We start from the raw sequence: 21,284 nt of genomic DNA, 5'->3' as shown, positions 1-21,284 counted from the left end.
TTGTTGCCTTTGGATTCTTCTAGAATTTTTATGGTTTCCTGTCGTACATTTAAGTCCTTTATCCATTTTGAGTTTATTTTTGTGTATGGTGTAAGTTGGTGTTCCAGTCTTCTCCTTGAAACTAAGATTCATCCAATCTCTACATCTATTCTGAGAGTTGCCATGCTTTACATGACTACAACCATCTATGCATCGAGATCCTTTTGACTCACCAATTGTGGCATTTTACCCGAGCCTCTAATCATTCTCTTTCCTATGGATTTTTTTTTTATTGGAACTGGAAGTGAGATTGTAAATTAATCCCTAATTTGGGGAGCTAACAAAAAATTATGTTCTTTAGCTAGTAAAAATTTTGAGTGATAAAAGAATATTTTTGTGAAATTTTCTTAAGGAATATATGCATTTATATATAAGATCTGCACAAGGACACAAGACTAACAAGCAAAGAGCTAGTTTGATTATGAAGAAAGGTTAAAGTAATAAAAATAAAAACAAAAAATAAAGAAGACAGTTAACCTCGAGATATTAAATAAAACATTTTCAGTTACATTAAATCAAAATAGAGAAATGTCAAAAATATTTTAAGGCAAAGGTAACCTATTTACTACGAAATTTGTTTACTACTAAGTGTAACACTAAATTTGTATTAAAAATTTAAAGGGCATATTAATGTATCAAAATGTATAATTTGTAAATCTCCATAGAACAGATAACACTAAAAGTGAACCCCAGTGTAAACTTTGGACTCTAGTTTAACATAATGTATCAATATTTGTTCATCTATTGTAACAAATATACCATACCAATGCAAGACATTATTAAAAGGAAGCTATGGGGGGAGATATATGGAAATATTCTGGATTTTCCACTAAATTGTGCTGTAAACCTTAAACAGTTCTAAAAAAAGAATGAAGTACTGTTACATGCTACAACATGGACAAACATTGAAAACATTATACTGATTATAAAAAGCCAGATACAAAAATATCCATATGTTTCATGGTTCCATTTATATAAAACTAGAGATCCGGTGCACAAAAATTTGTGCACTCGGGGGGGAGGGGGGGGGTCCCTCAGCCCGGCCTCTGCCCTCTCGCAGTCTGGGACCCCTCGGGAGGTAACGACCTGCTGGCTTAGGCCTGCTCCCGGGTGGCAGAGGGAAGGCCCAATCCCTAGGTGCAGCCCCTGGTCGGGCTCAGAGCAGGGCCGATTGGGGAGTTGAGGCTGCGCTCCCTGTCATGCACAGAGCAGGGAAAATCGGGAGGTTGCGATGCCACCCTCAGTCACACTCAGGGTAGGGCCCATTGGGGGGTTGGGGCACCCCCCCCCGTCACACTCAAGGAAGGGTCGGTGGGGAGGTTGTGGCGCCACCCCGTCACGCACAGAGCAGGGCCAATCAGGGGGGTTGGGGCTCCATACCCTGTCATGCTCAGAGCAGTGCCAATCAGGGGGTTGGGGAGCTACCCCCCGTCACACACAGAGCAGGGCCTGTGGGGGGGAGGGTGTTAGGGCGCTGCCCTCTATCACCCACAGAGCAGGGCCTATCAGGGGATTGGGGCGCCACGCCACTGTCACACTCAGAGCCGCAGGACGATCAGGGGTTTGGGGAGCTCCCCCGTATCAGGCACAGAGCAGGACTGATCAGGGGGTTGGGGCACCTTCCCCTGTCATGAACAGAGCAGGGCAGATAGGGAGGTTGTGTCCCCGCCCCCTGTCACACACAGAGCTGCAGGGTGATCAGGGAGTTTGGGCGCTGCCCCCTGTCATGCTGATCCTGGTGCCAGGAAGCCTCTCGGCTCTGCTGATCCCGGTGCTGGGAGGCCTATCACCCTTTTACTATATAGGATAGAGGCCTGGTGCATGGGTGGGGGCCAGCTGGTTTGCCCTGAAGGGTGTCCTGGATCAGGGTGGGGGTCCCCACTGGGGTTCCTGGCCAGCCTGGGTGAGGGGATGATGGCTGTTTGCAGCTGGTCACACCCCCTTCAGGGTGGGGGTCCCCACTGGGGTGCCTGGCCAGTCTGGGTGAGGGGCTGAAGGCTGTTTTCATGCTGGCGGGTGACTGAAGTTCCCAACCGCTCCTTTTTTTCTGTTTTTTTTTTTTTTTTTTTTTTTTTTTTTTTTTATTCTGGGCCATCTTTAGCTCTGGCTCCAGCTCTGAGGCCTTTGCTGCTGAAAGCAGGTATCTGGTTAGTTTGGGTTCTATAATCGAAACACTGTATCAACTGCAGCTCTGAGATCCTGGCAGGTTTCTGGGGTTTTGTTTAGCTTCTGTATTTGTAACAATGTTTAAAACTGCAAGCTCAGAGAGCGGCAAGGCAGGCGGGGAACATTGGAGTCCTCTGTCACTGAAGCAAGCAAGCCTCATGTTAGTTTCAAGCTGCCTGGCTGCTGGCCACCATCTTGGCTGGCAGTTAATTTGCATATCGCCCTGATTAGCCAATGGGAAGGGTAGCGGATGTACGCTAATTACCATGTTTCTCTTTTATTAGATAGGACTAGAAGCCCAGTGCACAAAAATTTGTGCACTCGGCGGGGGAGAGGGGCATCAGTCCAGCCTGTGCCCTCTTGCAGTCTGGGACCCCTCGGGGGATGTCCACCTGCTGGCTTAGGCATGGTCCCTGGGCGATTGGGCCTAAGCTGTCAATCACACATCCCTCTGGCAGCCCGGCAGCCCTCGGGGGATGTCCACTTGCCAATGGGGAGCAGACCTAAGCTGCAGTCGGACATCCTTAGCGCTGCTGAGGAGGCAGGAGAGGCTCCCACCACCACCGCTGTCTGGGCAGCCATCAGCCTGGCTTGTGGCTGAGCAGAGCTCCTCCTGTGGGAGTACACTGACCACCAGGGGGCAGCTCCTGCATTGGGTGTCTGCCCCCTGGTGGTCAGTGTGTGTCATAGTGACCAATCATTCCCAGTCTTTCTGCTGTTAGGGTCAGTTTGCATATTACCCTTTTACTATATAGGATAGAGGCCTGGTGCACAGGTGGGGGCTGGCTGGTTTGCCCTGAAGAGTGTCCCGGATCAGGGTGAGGGTCCCCAATGAAATGCCTGGCCAGCCTGGGTGAGGGGCTGATGGCTGTTTGCAGCTGGTCACACCCCCTTCAGGGTGGGGGTCCCCACTGGGGTGCCTGGCCAGTCTGGGTGAGGGGCTGAAGGCTGTTTTCAGGCTGGCCTGCAACTAAAGCTCCCAGCCTCTACTTTTTTTCTTTTTATTTTATTCTAGGATTTATTTACCTTCTATAATTGAAACATTGTTGCCTTCACTGATACTCCCAGCTCTGAGGCTGCAACTGGCTGAAAGCAGGTATCTGGGGTTTGTTTAACTTCTATAATTGAAACATTGTTGCTTCCAGAACTCAGAGCCGGGCTGCAGAAGGTGGAGAACTTTGGCTTCCTCCATCACTGGAGCAAGAAACCTCCTGCTTGCTTCAGCTGCATGGCTGCCGGCCGCCATCTTGGTTGGCAGTTAATTTGCATATCTCGCTGGTCAGCCCATGGGGAGCGTAGTGAAGGTATGGTTAATTACCCTTTTGTCTTTTATTAGATAGGATTCTAGAGGCCAGGTGCTCAAAATTCACTCACCTGGGGGGTTGTCCCTCAGCCTGGTCTGCACTCTCTCCAATCCGGGACCCCTCAGGGGATGTCTGGCCCAATCCCAATCTCACAATCCAGAACCACTGGCTCCTATGCGCTCACCTGCCTGCTTGCCTGATCACCCTATCTGCTCTCCCCTGCCAACCTGATCACCATATCTGCTTTCCCCTGTCAGCCTGATCCCCTTAACTGCTCTCCCCTGCTGGCCTGATCTCCCTAACTGCTCTACCCTGCCAGCCTGATTGCCCCTAACCATCTCTGCCTCAGCCTTGCCACCATGGCTTTGTCTAGAAGGACGTCCAGAAGGTTATCCAGAAGATTTCCAGTCTAATTAGCATATTAGCCTTTTATTAGTATAGATTGATAATATGTAATTACATCAGGACCAAATAGATTAGCAGTTACCTGGGGCTGGGGAGAGGGAAAAATGTGTTGTGCCTGCTTATGGGTATGGAGTTTCATTTTAGAATAATGAAAATATTCAGGAAATAGATAATGATGATGGCTGCATGATATTATGAAAGTATAAATATCACTGAATTGTGTACTTTAAAATGGTCAAAATGATAAACGTTATGTTATGTGTATTTTACCTCTGTGCTGAGTTGGCATGGCCAAAAGAATAAAACTTAGTCTAGGTGGGACACTGCCCTCTCTGATGGAGAGATAACACCACAGCCTGTAAGCCAAGTCTTTATTTTACAGCCAGATTCCACGAGGCAAAGTAAGGGCGTGGTCAAGATGTTTACAATGCTCTTGCAGGTTTCGAATCTACTCAATTATGTGCCTGATCAAGCTTTGTTTACTTGCTGCACCTCCCACAGCCCATATCACTTAGCCATGTGGGACCACAGGCTTGGACCATAAGGTCAAGCTTACGACTATAGCCTTTGGCTATAATTGTTCTGGGACTTGCACATGGCTTTGCCATGAGAAGATCGTGCCCTCTCATTAGTCCCAGGCTTGAACCTGTCCAAACATTGTAGCCGCTCTCCACATACCTCAATTAAAAAATTTTAAGAACTAAATAAAATAAATGTGTCCATAATTGTGGAAGAATTAACATGGTTTCAAACACAAAACAAGAATATCATGACTGGAAAGAAACTCCAGAATGCTGTAGATCAGTGGTTCTCAACCTTCCTAATGCTGCGACCCTTTAATACAGTTCCTCATGTTGTGGTGACCCCCAACCATAAAATTATTTTCGTTGCTACTTCATAACTGTAATTTTGCTACTGTTATGAATCGTAATGTAAATATCTGATGTGCAGGATGTATTTTCATGGTTACAAATGGAACATAATTAAAGCATAGTGATTAATCAAAAAAACAATACGTAATTATATATGTGTTTTCCAATGGTCTTAGGCGACCCCTGTGAAAGGGTCGTTCGACCCCCAAAGGGGTCTCGACCCACAGGTTGAGAACCGCTGCTGTATATGAATGACCTTCACAGAACAGCAAAACTCTATGATGAAAAGAGTTTCCAGTTTCCAACCTGGAAAACAGCAGTGTCGTTTGCAGGTTTTCCCCACTCTCACCTCAGAAGATGTTAAGACTTTTTCCAAGACATTTTTTTCACATTATTTCTTCTTCCTCATGTAACTTCTCTTCTTTAATTTATTATGATTTTAACATATTTTTACTCTGTTACATTTATTGCTTATGTTTATTTCATAATTATTGATTTTTAAACTGTTTTATTTTTCTCTAAAAACAAAATTGACATTTCATATACGTGATGCATAATTAAATGTCCTCGTGGACTACAATTTCTGAAAATTGTCTCCACTCCACATTTTCTATTAACTTTCTGAAAAAGTCTGGGATTCCACATTTTGCATGATTTTCTAGATTATATCTTAGTGATCGGTTTTCTCTGTATACTCAGCTGTATTTTCTTTTACTCTTTTTAAACTGTATTTATAATTTCTCAGCCCTACTTGGATAATTAATTGTCATCTTGTTAAAGAAACCAATAAAATACTTGACCATTTCCTGCATGTCCTTCTCTATGCTAAATTGCATTCCCCATTGGACTTTCTAAGGGTCTTTGGTCATCAGATATCAGATTGCGATCAGTAGGCAGGATATCAGAGGACTTGGGATGGTTATATCTCTGAAGGGAGCAGTCACCAAATCAGATTTGAAGCCAGAGATTACAGCACTTTAGATCTGGTACCTGATGGTCTTGTGAGTCCCACTTGAAGGTAAAAAAAGAAACAAGCTGGTGCTCGGAATCTAATTTTGGTTTCCAAAGTCCAAGGGAACTGTGCCAGGAGAACCTACATTAGGGGCCAAAGAATGAAGAGCAGGTGTAGAGTTTCAGAGAATAAAATGGGGGAAGGTGACAATAGGGCACTTGGTCATGTTATAAAAGAAGAGGTGTCCACAGGCACACTCAAGGGAGAGTATGACCCCTCCTGGGCCATCTTCAGGGAGAGGAGGCATGAGAAGAGGGCATTGCCCAGGACTCGTGTCCATAGCACCCACTGCCCGAACTCATTTTCAGGTGACACAGAGATGACTCCCTCCAGCATTGTCCTTGTCAATAGCTAGGACCCATCCCATCCTGTCCTCAGCATTCGCCTCCCGGTGCCACCTCTCCTCCTGGCCGGGAGCATGGGGTACGCTGTGAAGTCCCTGTGGGATGTCTGGTTGCATGACTGTCCCATGCTTGCTTCCCTTGAAGGGGTCATTTCTGGGTAAGTTGTATTTGGATCCAGTGTCTCATTCACTATAGAGGAAGAAATTCCAATCTGATAGTAAGCAATATTATGGAAGCATTAAAAATATTAATTTTGTGAAATTAACATCCAAACAGGCAAGCAAATGTTACAGTGACATGAGAAATTTAAAGTGGAAGAACTTGCCAGGGCACATAGACTAGCATCTCAATACATGAGAAGTCTTTCATCACCAATAAGCCAGTCGCCACATTGTGAAAGCCTCAGTGAGATGTTCCTGCCAATGGACCTGTGTTTCAGCTCACAGCCCGGAAAGCCAGGCTGGCTTTCCCACCTTTTTCTTCCTCTCCCCTAACGAGAGCGCTTGGGAATGTCCGTAGCCACAGATGATTGTCTTTACATCCTTTTGCTTCTATATCACGGTGAACGCTGACCTCATTCAGCACTGATCTGAGTGCATGAACATAAGTCATGGAGTCTTGTGTTCATCAGTTACTGACTGTTCAGAGAATGACTGCCATAGGTGCCTCCTGAAGAGAGAGGCTCCCACTGCCGGGTGTGCCCACAGTCTGTTTGCCTCACGTACCTTTACTAAAGCTCTTCATCTGGATCCAGCCGACAGCCACCACAACAGGCAGTCCCAGGAGAAGCAGTCCCAAGAGAGACAGTATCTTCCATGAAAAAGTCATACTGGAGTCTAAAATTAAACCAAAAATCCCATCTATCTATATACTAGTATATAAAACCCTAATATGCAAATGGACCAAACAGCGGAAAAACTAAACAACTGAACAACCAATTGCTGTGATGTGCGCTGACCACCAGGGGGTGAGTGCAGAACATGGTGGGCATTGGCTGTAGTGGGATGGGTGGAGCAAGTGAATAGGGGCACCAGACAAAGGCAGGACGCTGGTTGCTGTCATCGGGGCAAGCCTCTGATGGTTACTGAAAATTATTTGCTCCTACATGGCACAGTCCCACCAGTGCCTTCACCCGCTGCCAGCGCTGGCCCCACTCACACCCACTGCCACTGCCGGCCCCACTCACACCCACTGCCAGCGCTGGCCCCACTCACACCCACTGCCACTGCTGGCCCCACTCACACCCACTGCCAGCGCTGGCCCCACTCACACCCACTGCCACTGCCGGCCCCACTCACACCCACTGCCAAAGCAGGCCCCACTCACACCCACTGCCAGTGCCGGCCCCACTCACACCCATGGCCAGAGCAGGCCCCACTCACACCCACTGCCAGAGCAGGCCCCACTCACACCCACTGCCAGAGCAGGCCCCACTTGCACATGCTGCTGGTGCCAGAGCCACTGCTCGCACCAGCTGATGGTGCCTGGTGCGGGCCCTGACTGCTTGGTGTCGTCAGCAGGTGTGAGCAGCAGCTGCCAGCCCTGATTGCCCCTGAGGGCTTCTCCACCTCCCCGCTGCTCCTGAGGGGCGATTGGGACAGCAGCCACGGCTCACACCTGCTGATGGTGCTGGCCCCGCTCGCACCCGCTGACAGCGTGGAGCCATTGGGGCTGGTGCCAGCAGCGGATGTGAACAGGGCCAGTGTTTTCAGTGCATGGAGTGACAGTGGAGGGAGCAGGGCTCTCAGCAGAAAGGGGATGGGGGTCACAGCAGGAAGGGCTGGGCAGGGGCGCGGAGGTTGGGCCGACATCCACCCCTATGCTCACCACAGGCTCGCGGCCCACCGTTCCTTTCAAGGTGCACAAATTCGTGCACTGTTCCCCTAGTTAAATCATAAAACTGGGCAAATTCCAACTGTATCTGACCAACTCCTGAGCTGGAGAGGAGGTGGGACTGGGCCTCAGGGAGGAAGTTGGTTGCTCCTCCCGGCCCTGCAGAAGCTGAAGTTTAGTGAAGTTTAGGTTATTGTTTACTCCTCACAGACACACACACACACACACACACACGCACACACTCACATAGTGCACATATGTACACACACTCACACACGTACACATTCACAATCACCCCCAAACACATATTCACACACACATACACACAAACATATACTCATGCACACATACTCACGGTCACACACACTCACACAGTCACACACATACATACATCTCACATTCACGCACACATCCTCACACAAACACACACTCACAAACATACACACTCACCCACACACACACGTACACTCACACACCCACATACACATGCACACATTCACTCACACACACATTTCTCCCCTCTCTTTTCCTGCTACATCACGACGATCAGTGGACAGTAAGGTGGAAAGTGAGCGGGGAGGATAAAGTGGCCAGGCCACAGCCAGGAAGATGGCGTTAAGGAAAATTAGTTTCTGATCCAGAAGAAAATCCACCGTGAGCAAAACAAAACCTCTGGGTGGACCTCACATTCATTCCCACGGCTGCGAGGATCACCTGAGTCACCCACCTGAGATAAAAAACGTTGCCATTTTCTCCTCGCCGAGAAGGGGGTTGCCGATGGAGCAGGTCACGTTGCCATCAGAGCTGTTTGTGACCTGAAGGAACGCCTCCACGCGGAACAGCCCATCGCTGCCTTGAGCCAGCACCTCGGAAAAGGAGCGCACTGTCCTCCCTTCCAAGTCCCTCCACTGCACGCGGGGCTGTGGGAACCACCCTTCCGAGGAGCACATCAGCCGCATCTCTCCGTCCGCCGGGCCCTCCACGGTGACCCGCGGGGAAGAGCCCACACCTGGGGAATAGGGATCCGGACACAAAACCTCAGTCTCTGCACGTGGCCAGAGGAGCAGTGAGATCACTGAGAGGACGGGAGACTGAGTGGGCAGGGCAAAGCTTACGGGGAATGATCCTCCACTGAGGGGTGAGACTGCCCGAGTGGTTTGCTTTTGTTTTATTTTGTTCGCTTATTTATTTTTTTGTATTTCTAAAATTATCCTAGGACCTATTAAAGGATGCAATAAATTTCAAATCCAATCTTTTTTCTTCTCTACCTGAGAACAAAGTTATTTTGACCAGGGCATAAAGCACGTGACCAGGAAGTGAGTCAATAAGCAAGAGAATATAGTTTCCAAGATCAAAATCTTATAAATACAGAGTGCCCCCAAAAATGTATACACACACTTTGAAGAATTATAAAGGCAGTGTTTGTTAAAATACATTCATTTTCAAAATTGAGCTGTCACCTGTTCAAGTGTGTACACATTTGGAGGAGGGTGCACCCTGTCTGTACGTCCAGTGGCAGAAAGTGATGGAGTCCATTCAACTCCTCCACATGTGCTCCTGTCGATATTCCCTAAATGTGCTTATTAATTTAGACACAAAATCAATGGGAGAATCACGTACAGCAACCAAGATGTTGGCCTATGTCTTCAATGGCATTTTCTAGCCTTGGAAAATCCATTTCATTCACAGATATAGACAGTGGCAAATTATGAGGCAGGCAACAATTTTGTCTTTCCTCCTCCAGCCTGCCAATTCTGTCAGTATTTACTATTTTTGTTTATATGTGGATCTAGTTTAATCTTTGAATCATTACACTTCCCAGTAACAACACATTTCACAGAATTTTAATAACACTCTGTGAATAGAAGGCTGTGTAAAATTATGGCGAAAAATTCTCACATTTCACTAAAGGGATGGCCGCTTTATGGAGATCCTAAGAAGGGTACAAGTTCTGTAGCCAAGGAATTAAATCTGGTCCATTTGAGTTTGTGGACTTTAAGTATCTATGGCAGTTACTGCACATCAAAGGGTTCAATATGAATTTGATGAGTGAATGACATTAAGAAAATTTCGGATGCCGGGGAAATTTCCCAGAACGACCATGTTAAAGCAGTAGGAACCAAACATCTATCCAGAACCCTTACCTACTATCTTCACATCCAAGGTGTTCTCCTGGTAGACACCATCTTTTTCAAAAAGGCACCGGTACTGCCCATCGTCTGAGGTCCTGGCATCGTGTATCTGCAGGGCCAGCCTCCCCTCGCTGATGGCGTCAGTCACCAGCACTGTCCTCCCTTTGTATTCCACCATCTGCTCTGCAGACACATGGTCCCCATCCATATACACATAAACAGCAGGGTAACGGTGGGCACGGACCCACCTTACCTCCATACTCTGCGCATTGGCCTCGGGGGACAGGCAACAGGTTAACTGTATGTCTTCTCCCACTCTGACAAGAAGGGGCTGGGTAGGTCCAATCACTTTTAAGGAAGCTATTAAATACAACAGAAAAAAAAAAAACACAACAAAAGACTCAAAATGGAGCAAAAATAACTGTCATTTGCAACAACATCTCAAGTGGGGTTTAGGTCCCACCAGCACCCCAGGGGAGCTCGAAGCTCAAGGTCACCCTTTGGAGAGGAGGGTGTTTGGTGTGATCAGGATAGAGGTTGTCCTGCTCAAGGACGAACCATCCCATCATGTTTGTCAGTCTGAAAAATTCACTAACAAAGCCCTCACCTGCCCCTAGCTACAATTGTATTCAGGTTACAGCCCAATAAGATCATTCTGCAATTAAAACTTCTAGAATACAATTAATACTTTATCCTTTCAAATTTGCATGACCTTAACAACTCTTAATCGGTGTATGCCTCAGTTTCTTAAACTGTAAAACAAATATATCCCTACAAACTCATGAGGTTGTTCTGGAGTCAACAAAATAATAGGTGCAAAGCTCTTGGATGACCATCAGTGTGAGTGGAGGCATGCAGACTGAGGCCTGAGGGCACGGGAGCAAACCCCACCCTCCACCTTGACAAGGGGGGCATGGAAGTTAGTGTCAGGTTGATCTTAGTAATCAAATGTGAAACCTTCTCCTGGTTCAATTTCATTAAACCTTAGAAGTCAGATCAACCATCATATTTCAGTTGTTCAAGGTGCACATGTGTGGGGCTCTAAACACACCGAGTTCAATGTCCCCAGATGATTTTGAGAAAAATAAGATCAAGAATGGGGGAGGTTGGCAAAATACAGAATGCAACAGGAAGATGAAGCCACAGGAGGAGTCTGATCTTGGAGAATGGAGGGTCCCCGGACGGCTCTCCTGGCTCTGAGCTGTCACACCTCCAGCTCCCTGGCCCTGGCCACGCCAGCTTTGCTCTATTCTAAATGAAGAGTCATCCTCTCCTATCAAATGGTCGGGAAGCTTCCACATATGTTGTGATCATTTATATTAGAAAGACAGGCATAGATTTGCATGTCGTCTGAATGGGGCTCAATAACCAAAGGCAAAAATATCCTCATTATGTAATTATTCAAAATCTGTTAGGTACTGCTCTAGCGAGAAAACTCACTGTCGACACAGTTCTAATTTTCAGATCATTTCCTTCTATTCTAGCTAAAATTAGATTCCCACTTATTTCCAGCATTTTGTTTGGTTGGCCCTTCAATTTTACCTAAAACAGTATGTTTCTGTTGAAATATAAAATATGTATCCATTCCATGTGTATCTGTTAAAGGCTAAAACCAAATGTAAGAGTCAAAAAGTAAACAAATTATTACTAGGATTAGTGGGGTGATCACAAGTGTAAGGTATAAAAATGTTGAATCACTATACTGTACACCGGAAACTAATATAACCAGGATAAGATTGTATACCAACTATGCTTTCAATTTTTATAATGAAAAAATGATGTAGGGATTAGCTTGCTGCTATTCCTCCACCCGTGTGTCTGACAGTAAATTACTCAGTAAAACCGACCATTTCCTCATCTCTGCTACCATCTGAGGATTTCCCCGGTGCATGGCCCATGGTGCATGTCAAACTGGATCACCCTGCCAGGCACCGGTTAATTAAAAGCTAAAACTGATGTTAATGGAAACTGAAAGAAAGCAAAATATAAGTTTGGAATCAGGTGTGTTATAGATACATGAAACTCCTGTTCTTCCAGAATCCAAGTGAAAATCGAGTTTAAAGTCCCGCGGAGCCCTGCAGGCCTGTCAGGAACTGATGCTCCACCAGGGAAAGAACTTGAGGGCAGCTCTACACACCCTTCCCATACAGCACCCCACCCCCAATCCATGCTCACACTTCCTGTTTTGTTTTAGTTTTGAGAATTGGACGCATGCTCCTGAAATGCCTTCGGAATATTCATTGAAAAATTAAAACCTTTCTGGAGTGTGAAGCCCACCAACTTACACACTCATTCCCTGAAACCTGACCATCTCACCATCATAACATACAATCCTCATTCAGTCAGCATATCCAATTAAGGGGCTATCTCATTCCCCGATATGCTCAATTATATTATACTATACTATATGTGTTTTGTTTCGTTTTATTCCTCACCTGAGGATATTTTTTCCATTGATTTTCAGAATGTGAAAGAGAGGGAAGAGGAAGAGGGAGAGAGAGAGAGAGAAACATTGATGTGAGAGGTCAACTGGTTGCCTCCTACACAGGTCCTAACCAGGGGTGGGTAGCAAATCTGCAACCGAGTTACGTGCCCTTGACCAGGAATCGAACCACGGCCCTTTGTTCCTCAGGCTGACGCTCTAACCACTGAGAACACCAGCCAGGGCTATACTACATATGTTATCATATCATATCAATACTCTTATAAGCTGACACTTTAGAGATTAAATTCAACATGTTCATTTTAAAGTTGAGAAAAATAGGGACCAACACTTTACTTAAATCACATATAAATGATTAAGAACTTGCACCCATAAGTTAGACATAGGTTAGAAAGCAAACATCACAATTTATTCATGGTTTTTAGCAAACCACATATGTCTCTAAGATTATTCCCCAACTGTAAAGTAAGGATAAATCTATTAACCTTTATAAATAACATAAGAAAAAAATTCCTGTAAAGCACTTAGCATAGTGCCTAGCATATAATTAATATTTCGAAGAACTAGTCATTATTTTTATAAACCAACAACATGATTAGCCAGAGTGGGAGCTGGGGTTCCTGTCTTGGGACTTCCAGAGAGAGCTCGGTCTGCCAACCCCCTTTGCCTCGGAGCCCTAATTCCTGAGGAAAATAGGAGGCGGCTTGACGCTCCTGCCTCCTCAGCAGCTCACCCCGGGCACCGGAGGGCCCAGCCTCCGAGCCTGGAGAAGCTGGGCTCTCTTCTGGTTTCAGTGCATCCCAGAGGCCAGCACAACTCAGGAACCGCACAGCCTCAGGCTGTACTCTGTGCTGGGTCCCCATAACTCAGAGGATGACACTTCACCTAACACCTTCCTGAAGGACAGAGACAAGTGCCAATCTGCCCAACACCGGCTTGGCTTTCTGATCTGTAGCTGACAAGCGCTGCTGGGGAAGGTTTCTGTCTGATTGTGAGCAGATGTTGCCCCGGACAGAAAGGGATCCAACTTGGAAGGTGAGGCACACAGGTGTACAGTTCTCCTCAGCTTGTGGAGTTACCTTTGAACTTCCTGAGGCCCTTTCCTTTATCTCTATGACCCACTGGGGTCCAAAGTGTCACACTAAACTCTGGGAAATGTTGGGGAGTGTTTGCCACCCTGATGGTCCTAGAAACTCCTACATGGTCACAGAAGTGTGCTTACGCTCATCTGATGTGTACACAGGCGGGCGTGCACACACACACACACACACACACACACACACACACACACTCCTGTAAAGGTGACGGAGAGCAGGGTGTGGATGGAAGAGATGAGTGACGCAAGTTCATATGCATTTGGGCAGGTGCAGGCTGTGGTCATGGGCTGGGAGAAGAGGTCACAAAAAGGAGGAAGACAAAAACAAGGTAAAGGAGAAAGCAAAATACATTCACATATCAATTGGCTATTTTTAAAACACTCATCTTAGGTACAGTAAAATACCTGCAGTCCAACTATTAGTGAAAAGAAAAACACAAAACAGACAAAAATGGAGAATTATGAGCCCAGGCAGCACAGGGTCCCAGGCTGCACCTGGGAAAGCAAGTCCCGTGGTCATGAGGTTAGGAGTGCCCTGGGCAAGGGGCAGTGTGGCACAGGGGAGCCAGAGGGGGGAAACTCCGCCTGGGGATCACACGGTGTGTTGGGGCCTGCTAGGCCCAGGGCACCAGGCTCCCTCCAGGCAGCGCAGGGCCTCGTCCATACCCATGGGTGTGCGGCTACTTACCCAGCTCAGTTTGGAGTTTCTCTGGAAAAAAGTACAAGAACAACATGTTAAGTAAGCAATTTTTTCTGAGAAAAAGAAGTTAAAATATCTCACAAAAATAAAAGCAAGTCCTACATTTTATTGGAAATCCAGATTCATAAAAAATAAATTAACCTTAGAAAAATATTGATTCTTTCCCCATGGTTCAGCTGCTTTTCCTTTCCTCTGAACAACAAAAATGCTCTCAGTTCTACCACCTCATAATACATACCCTTTTTGTAAATGCATGGAACGTGTAATGTATATGGACCTAGACAATTACCACCTATAATTCAAACTGAGAGATAAAACATAGTGTGTCCCATGTTAGTATTAACATTTACTTCAATTTTTTCTGTATTCATCTATAATAAGAATAGCTCTGTCCTTATATCCTTGTATCTAAATATATATGGCATCCCAAAAGCCCAAAAATCTTTACAGGATTGGAAATGCCTATTTATAGATAGATATATAATAGACAGATGTAATCTTTACCATTAAGCAGTCCATAATGAAGAATTTTTTCAACCATTTAAGTTTTTTGGAAATATTTTTTAGTGATGCTAAAATGTAATTTCATTGGGCTGTTGTTTTTATTGCTATTTACCAGTGAGGCTATAATTAGGATGCTATTGTATAAATAACTGTCTTCACCTTTGATTATTTTCATGTGACAAGTTCCTAGAAGTAATTGTCACAATGTCACATAAAAAACATTTCAGCTGAAAGAATATTATTTTTTCCTATACAATGTCATGCATACTTGTAATAAAATCTTGAACTTGGAAATAATTGCAACACCATTAGCAATAGCTATTCAATCAAAATGTAGTGTATATATTTTAGCCATAAATGTTTTATAGCTTTTAATACAAATTTTTAAATGCTAGATAATTTTCTTGATTGAATAAATATCCGGTGCGCTGCAGCATCCCCGGAACCTCTCCCGCTAATCTGAGCATCTGGGTCCTGGGGGCAGAGCGCTGACCTGGGATGGAGAAGACTGTGCCCTTCTCCTCGGTGAGGACAGGGTTGTGGATGGAGCAGGACACAGTCTCCATGGAGGCGTTCCTGACCACGAGCGTGGCTTCCACGTGGAACAAGCCGTCTTCATCCGGGATGTGATGCTCTGAGAGAGTCAGCAGCTTCCCTCCCCTGGCGTCTTCCCAGTGAACCCGGGGCTCTGGGAACCAGCCGTCCGCTGTGCACACAAGCTGGGTCTCACCTGCCACGGACCCCGCCATGTGGATGTGTGGGGCGGACCCCAGACCTGTGGAGAGGACATAGCCCTGCATTCAGTCACAAACCATGGAGACTGAGATCCCGGCGACATTGGAAGGAGAGAGTAGACGTCTAGGGTCTGGGGAGCAAAAACCATTCCCAAGTCTTCCATCCATCCCAGTGGGAGTTCCCATCCACTGTGCTTGTTCCCCAGGCGGGATCTGTCAATTTTTGCAGATAAGCAATACTTTTCTTAGGATCTAGGCAGGAGAATAAGAGGAAAGGACATGTGACCTTTGGCTCTTGTCTCTAGTATTGGAAACAGAGATGTGTTATAATTTATTCATGAGCTTGCCCTAGCCACAACCTCTGCCTCTCTTCATCTTAATATTATTGTGTTCAAGGTGATTCAATATGGATGAAAGAATCCATGTGTTTCTGAGATGTGGAGTGTGGGGGTGGGGGAGGGAGGCACATTCCAAGGCCTCTCCATCAAGGACACTTGAAAATAAAAATATAACATTATGTCCTTTACAATGGTATCACTTTGTCTGACATTTTGGGTGATAACTTGACTCCAATTTAAACAGAATAATAAAAAGTCTGAAATCACCTCCCTGGGGACCTTCCGCATTCGTTCGGTTGTGACTGTGACCTTGGGATGCTGAGGCAGTTGGGTGTGTAAAATGGGATGTTCCATGAGGAGTTCCCACAGCTAAATAGTCCATTCAATGGGGAAATGTGTTTGTGAAATCCTAGTTTTACAGTGTTGCAATTCTTTCTCTATTCAACACAATTCTCAAACCCAAACAAAGGGGACTGTATTTTCCCTACACGGTAAGTGTCTGTCACTCGCTGGGTGACGGAGATCCACTCCTTCAGCGAGAACCTGCATGGCTTATCTTCAAATGTCCCTGACTGTGAAATCCCTTAGTAATGTGCACCCTCCACAGCTCAGAAACACCTTGCATCCATCTGGAACCACCTCGAACATTATGAGTGTTTAAGAGAAAAAGTGAGTGGGTGTAATAGGAAACAGCCAGATACTGCTTCGTCCAAAGAACTATTTTTCCAATAAGGTAAATGGATTTGCCTGATTTTCTCCTCAGCATGGGGAGGAGTTATTCCTGCCAGCAAACCATCTGACAGTTTAATGTTCAGTTATTTGTTCTCCCTAAAGACAGATCCTTTCTTCGTAATCCCCTTCGTCTGGACTCCTTCGTGCTTTGCTTTACAGAAGCGTCGTGAAGACAGAACCTGCCGTTCACAGTGAGTCCCAGACTCATGGCACACAGTATGATAATCTCCATAAAGGCACCAAGTTCTTAACCGCTGTGGCACCATCACTAGCCTTCTAACTGGAGGCATTACACAAAGAAAGACGTGTTCACACCTCAGTTCCTGCATATTGGTGGTGGGAAGAGACCAACCAGTTCCACTGAGACATGGATGCTAAGCAGTCAGCTACTCACTCAGAGATGAACTTGCCCTTGCACATCAGCCTGTGTGGCACAAATCATCCTCAGCAAAACTGCGAATGACCACATCCCAGGGATTTAAAATAACTGTCAAGAATAGTCAAAACCAGACCAGTTCAGTTTGGGGATGTTGCCCATGTGGGCCTGCTCCGGAGACCTCGGGACCACTTGCCCTCAGATGGATCAGGGAGGAGGACTGGGCGTTGGGAAGTGCCTCAAAGATTAAAGGGAGCTTTTTAACTGGCCATGAACTTCCCATAAATCAATAGACTTCTCCCTCTGAGATCCGAGACCTGGTGTCTTTCCCCAGATATTCACCTGCCACCTGGAGCAGCAGGCTGGTCTCTCCATGGTAGTCCCCCTCTTGGAAACGGCACCAGTATTGCCCGTCGTCGGATGGCCGGATGTTGTGCATCTTCAGAGCCACGCTCCCCTCGGCCAGGTCGTGCTCCACCCACTCCACTCGGCCCCGGTACTCCTCCGCCTGCACCTCGCTCACCTCAGCTCCGTCCCGGTGTGCAAACAGCACGTGCGTGCTGGGCTCTGAGCGGTACCACCTCACCTCCATGTGCTCCGCGCTCCTCTTGGGGAAGAGCTGACAAGTGAGGAGGGCATCTTCCCCGACCCTGGCCAGGATGCGAGGAGCAGGACCAATCACTCTGAAGTCCTCTACAAAAGAGTGCAAAGAGGAACCAGGGAATGCCAACTGGATGCTAACTTGCTTGCTTTGGGAGACCAGCTACCCAGGTGGAGGCCCCTGGAGGAGGGCGGGTTTCAGTGTCAGTGTTTGGAGAAGCCCAGCCTGGAGGTTTGCACACGTGGCTGTTACAGGGACGATTCCGTGTACTGAAAATAACACACAGCCCTCAAATGTGAGTCAGTGCCGAATCTCTCGCCAGCTGTGTGGTCGGGGGCAAATCCATTATTTTCAGTGAGATTTGAGATTTGGAATCTCAACTTCTTCACTTTGAAAATACTGCAGCCATCATTTCTGGGGTGTTTTCATTCTCATATAAGTTAATGTGTAAATCCATTTTTAACTAGGAACTGTATTACTGAATTATTTTATATTTTACTAGAGGCCCGTTACAACATTTGTGCAATAGGCCTTCTTTCCCCTGGCTGCCAGCACCAGTTTTCCTCTGGCACCCCGGACGCAGACCTTTACTCTGGCCACCGCCTTCCATCTTCTCCCTGGACACAGTCTTCACTGCAGCTGGAGCCTTCAGTCTTTGCTCCCGGCTCTGGCGGGAGTCTTCAGTCTCTGGCCAGAGCTGCTCCTGTAGCTCCTTCCCCCCCCCTCCCCCCCATAGCTAGATCGCTGCTTCGCCTGCGGCTCTATGTGTGACAGGGGGCAGGGCCACAACCTCCCTATTAGCCCTGCTCTGTTCGTGACGGGAAGGTGCCCCAACCCTCTGATCGGCCCTGCTCTGTGTATGACAGGGTGCGGTGCCCAACCCACCCCCTCCACAGGCCCTGCTCTGTGTGTGACGGGGTAGAGCCATAACCTCCCCATCAGCCCTGCCCTGAGTGTGACAGTGGCAGCGCCCCAACCCCCTGATCAGCCCTGCTCTGTGGGTGATAGAGGGTGACGCCCCAACCGCCTCCCACAGGCCCTGCTCTGTGTGTGACGGGGTAGAGCCATAACCTCCCCATCGGCCCTGCCCTGAGTGTGACAGGGGGCGATGCCCCAACCCCCTGATCCGCCCTGCTCTGTGTGTGACCAGGGGCGGTGCCCCAACCCCCCTATCGGCCCTACTCTGTGAGTAACAGGGGGGACCTCCCCAACCCCCTGATCGGCCCTGCTCTGTGCATGACAGTGGGGAGCTCCCCAACCCCCTGATGGGCCCTGCTCTGTGCGTGACAAGGGGGAGCTCCCCAACCCCCTGATGGGCCCTGCTCTGTGAGTGACAGGGGGCAGTGCCCCAACCCCCTGATTGGCCCTACCCTGAGCGTGACTGAGGGTGGCATCACAACCTCCCAATCCGCCCTGCTCTGTGCATGACAGGGGCAGCACCCCAACTCCCCAATCAGCCCTGCTCTGAGCCTGACCAGGGGCTGCACCTAGGGATTGGGCCTGCCCTCTGCCACCCGGGAGCAGGCCTAAGCCAGCAGGTTGTTATCTCCCGAGGGGTCCCAGACTGTGAGAGGGCACAGGCCGGGCTGAGGGACCCCCCTTCCCCCCCGAGTGCACAAATTTTTGTGCACCGGGCCTCTAGTATATAATAAAAGGCTAATATGCAAATTGTCCCCTCGGGAGTTTAACCAGGAGACCAGGAGTTTGATCACTCGCTATGATATGTGCTGACCACCAGGGGGTGGTGCAGACCATGGCAGCCGCAGGGCACTGAGGGTGAGGGAAGGAGGCAGCAGGAGGCAGGGAGCCACAGGGTGGCGGCGCTTGGGCTGTGAGGGAAGGAGGAGTCAGGGGTTCGGGGAACCTGATCAGTCCTGATCGCAGGTCAGGCCCAGGGAGCCTACCCATGCACAAATTTCATGCACCAGGCCTCTAGAGCTATGCCACATGTGCTGTCTTCCTCAGCCTCTGTGCTGTAGGGACTTTGTGCAGATCCCACCCCCTTAGCAGGAGCCTGGCCTTGCTTAGTGGCCCAGTGTCATGTAGAGGCTCCTCACGGGGTGCTTGTTGATGGAACCTGCTGGAGCCAGAGGTGGCCATCCCACCTGGAGGCTGCTTCCCCGTGAGGGACCTGCCATGTCCAGAGCGCAGGCCAGCTCACCCCTCATAGTCCCCGGCAGCCCGGGGCAGCCCTGCCTTCTGACGCTCTGGCCGGTGCTTTTCCCACGTTGCCCGCTGCGTTTCCTGGGGCTCGGACATCACCCACTGACACTGCATTTTCGTGTCCTTTTCCAAAGGACAATATTTTGACGACAAAATTCAGCTACTGAGCTTTCCAAACCCGTTTACTGGGAGTCGCTCCTAGTTCTTTATTTCCAGGTGTTTTCATGCTACTTAATTTTTGCTACAAAGCGTTTTTCTAGCCCCAAATGCATCCCAGAGGAGCAGCAGGAGGAGGAGTGGTCTGGACGATGCTCCGGGGGCTGACTCAGTGCTTGCACGGCCTCCTTTCTCAGTGCTGTGTGGCCTATAAAACTGAGGGAACTGAGGCAGGAGGTACTCAAGCAGCTGTCCAAGGCAGCGCGGCGGGAGGTGGAGGCCCTTTTGGAACCCAGATGTTTGGTCCCAGGACCCCACCCTTGCTAGTGTCCTAGACCTTGGGCTGTGGACTCTGCACCCGGGTGCACAGGAGGGCGAGGGGGGCCTATCTGACTGCTCCATGGAGGGGAGGGGGGGCTACCTGACTGCTCCATGGAGAGGGAGGGGGCCTATCTGACTGCTCCATAGAGGGGGAGGGGGGCCTATCTGACTGCTCCATGGAGGGGGAGGGGGCCTACTTGACTGCTCCATAGAGGGGGAGGGGGCCTATCTGACTGCTCCATAGAGGGGGAGGGGGGCCTATCTGACTGCTCCATGGAGGGGGAGGGGGCCTACTTGACTGCTCCATAGAGGGGGAGGGGGCCTATCTGACTGCTCCATAGAGGGGGAGGGGGCCTATCTGACTGCTCCATAGAGGGGGAGGGGGGCCTATCTGACTGCTCCATGGAGGGGGAGGGGGCCTACTTGACTGCTCCATGGAGGGGGAGGGGGCCTACATGACTGCTCCATAGAGGGGGAGGGGGGCCTATCTGACTGCTCCATGGAGGGGGAGGGGGCCTACATGACTGCTCCATAGAGGGGGAGGGGGGCCTATCTGACTGCTCCATGGAGGGGGAGGGGGCCTACATGACTGCTCCATAGAGGGGGAGGGGGGCCTATCTGACTGCTCAATGGAGGGGGAGGGGGCCTATCTGACTGCTCCATAGAGGGGGAGGGGGCCTATCTGACTGCTCCATAGAGGGGGAGGGGGGGACTGCTCCTTGGAGGGGAGGGGGGCTACCTGACTGCTCCATGGAGGGGAAGGGGGGCCTATCTGACTGCTCCATGGAGGGGGAGGAGGCCTACTTGACTGCTCCTTGGAGGGGGAGGGGGCCTACTTGACTGCTCCATGGAGGGGGAGGGGGAGCTACCTGACTGCTCCATGGAGGGGGAGGGGGCCTACCTGACTGCTTCATGGAGGGGGAGGGGGGCCTACCTGACTGCTTCATGGTGAGCAGCATGAAGAGGAAGGAGGCAGCCACGCCTGGCAGGCTGTACCCGGGAAAGTCCACCAT

General features: G+C 48.6%; 1 protein-coding gene across 1 annotated transcript; it reads right to left on the bottom strand.

Annotated features, from left to right (window-relative positions):
• Nucleotides 1-6,710: 6,710 nt before the first annotated feature.
• On the bottom strand, nt 6,711-21,284 carry BTNL2 (butyrophilin like 2). Its single transcript, XM_036356663.1, has 7 exons — nt 21,206-21,284; nt 17,373-17,723; nt 15,344-15,625; nt 14,335-14,355; nt 10,120-10,467; nt 8,703-8,984; nt 6,711-6,978 (listed from the first exon to the last, which is right to left on the bottom strand). Exons 1-7 carry the CDS (start codon nt 21,282-21,284, stop codon nt 6,860-6,862), a joined length of 1,482 nt encoding a protein of 493 aa, XP_036212556.1. The 3' UTR covers nt 6,711-6,859.

The sequence above is a fragment of the Myotis myotis genome, unplaced genomic scaffold, assembly GCF_014108235.1.
Source record: "Myotis myotis isolate mMyoMyo1 unplaced genomic scaffold, mMyoMyo1.p scaffold_m19_p_26, whole genome shotgun sequence".
NCBI classification, from domain to species: domain Eukaryota; kingdom Metazoa; phylum Chordata; class Mammalia; order Chiroptera; family Vespertilionidae; genus Myotis; species Myotis myotis.
This window is presented reverse-complemented; position numbering and strand designations above follow the sequence as displayed.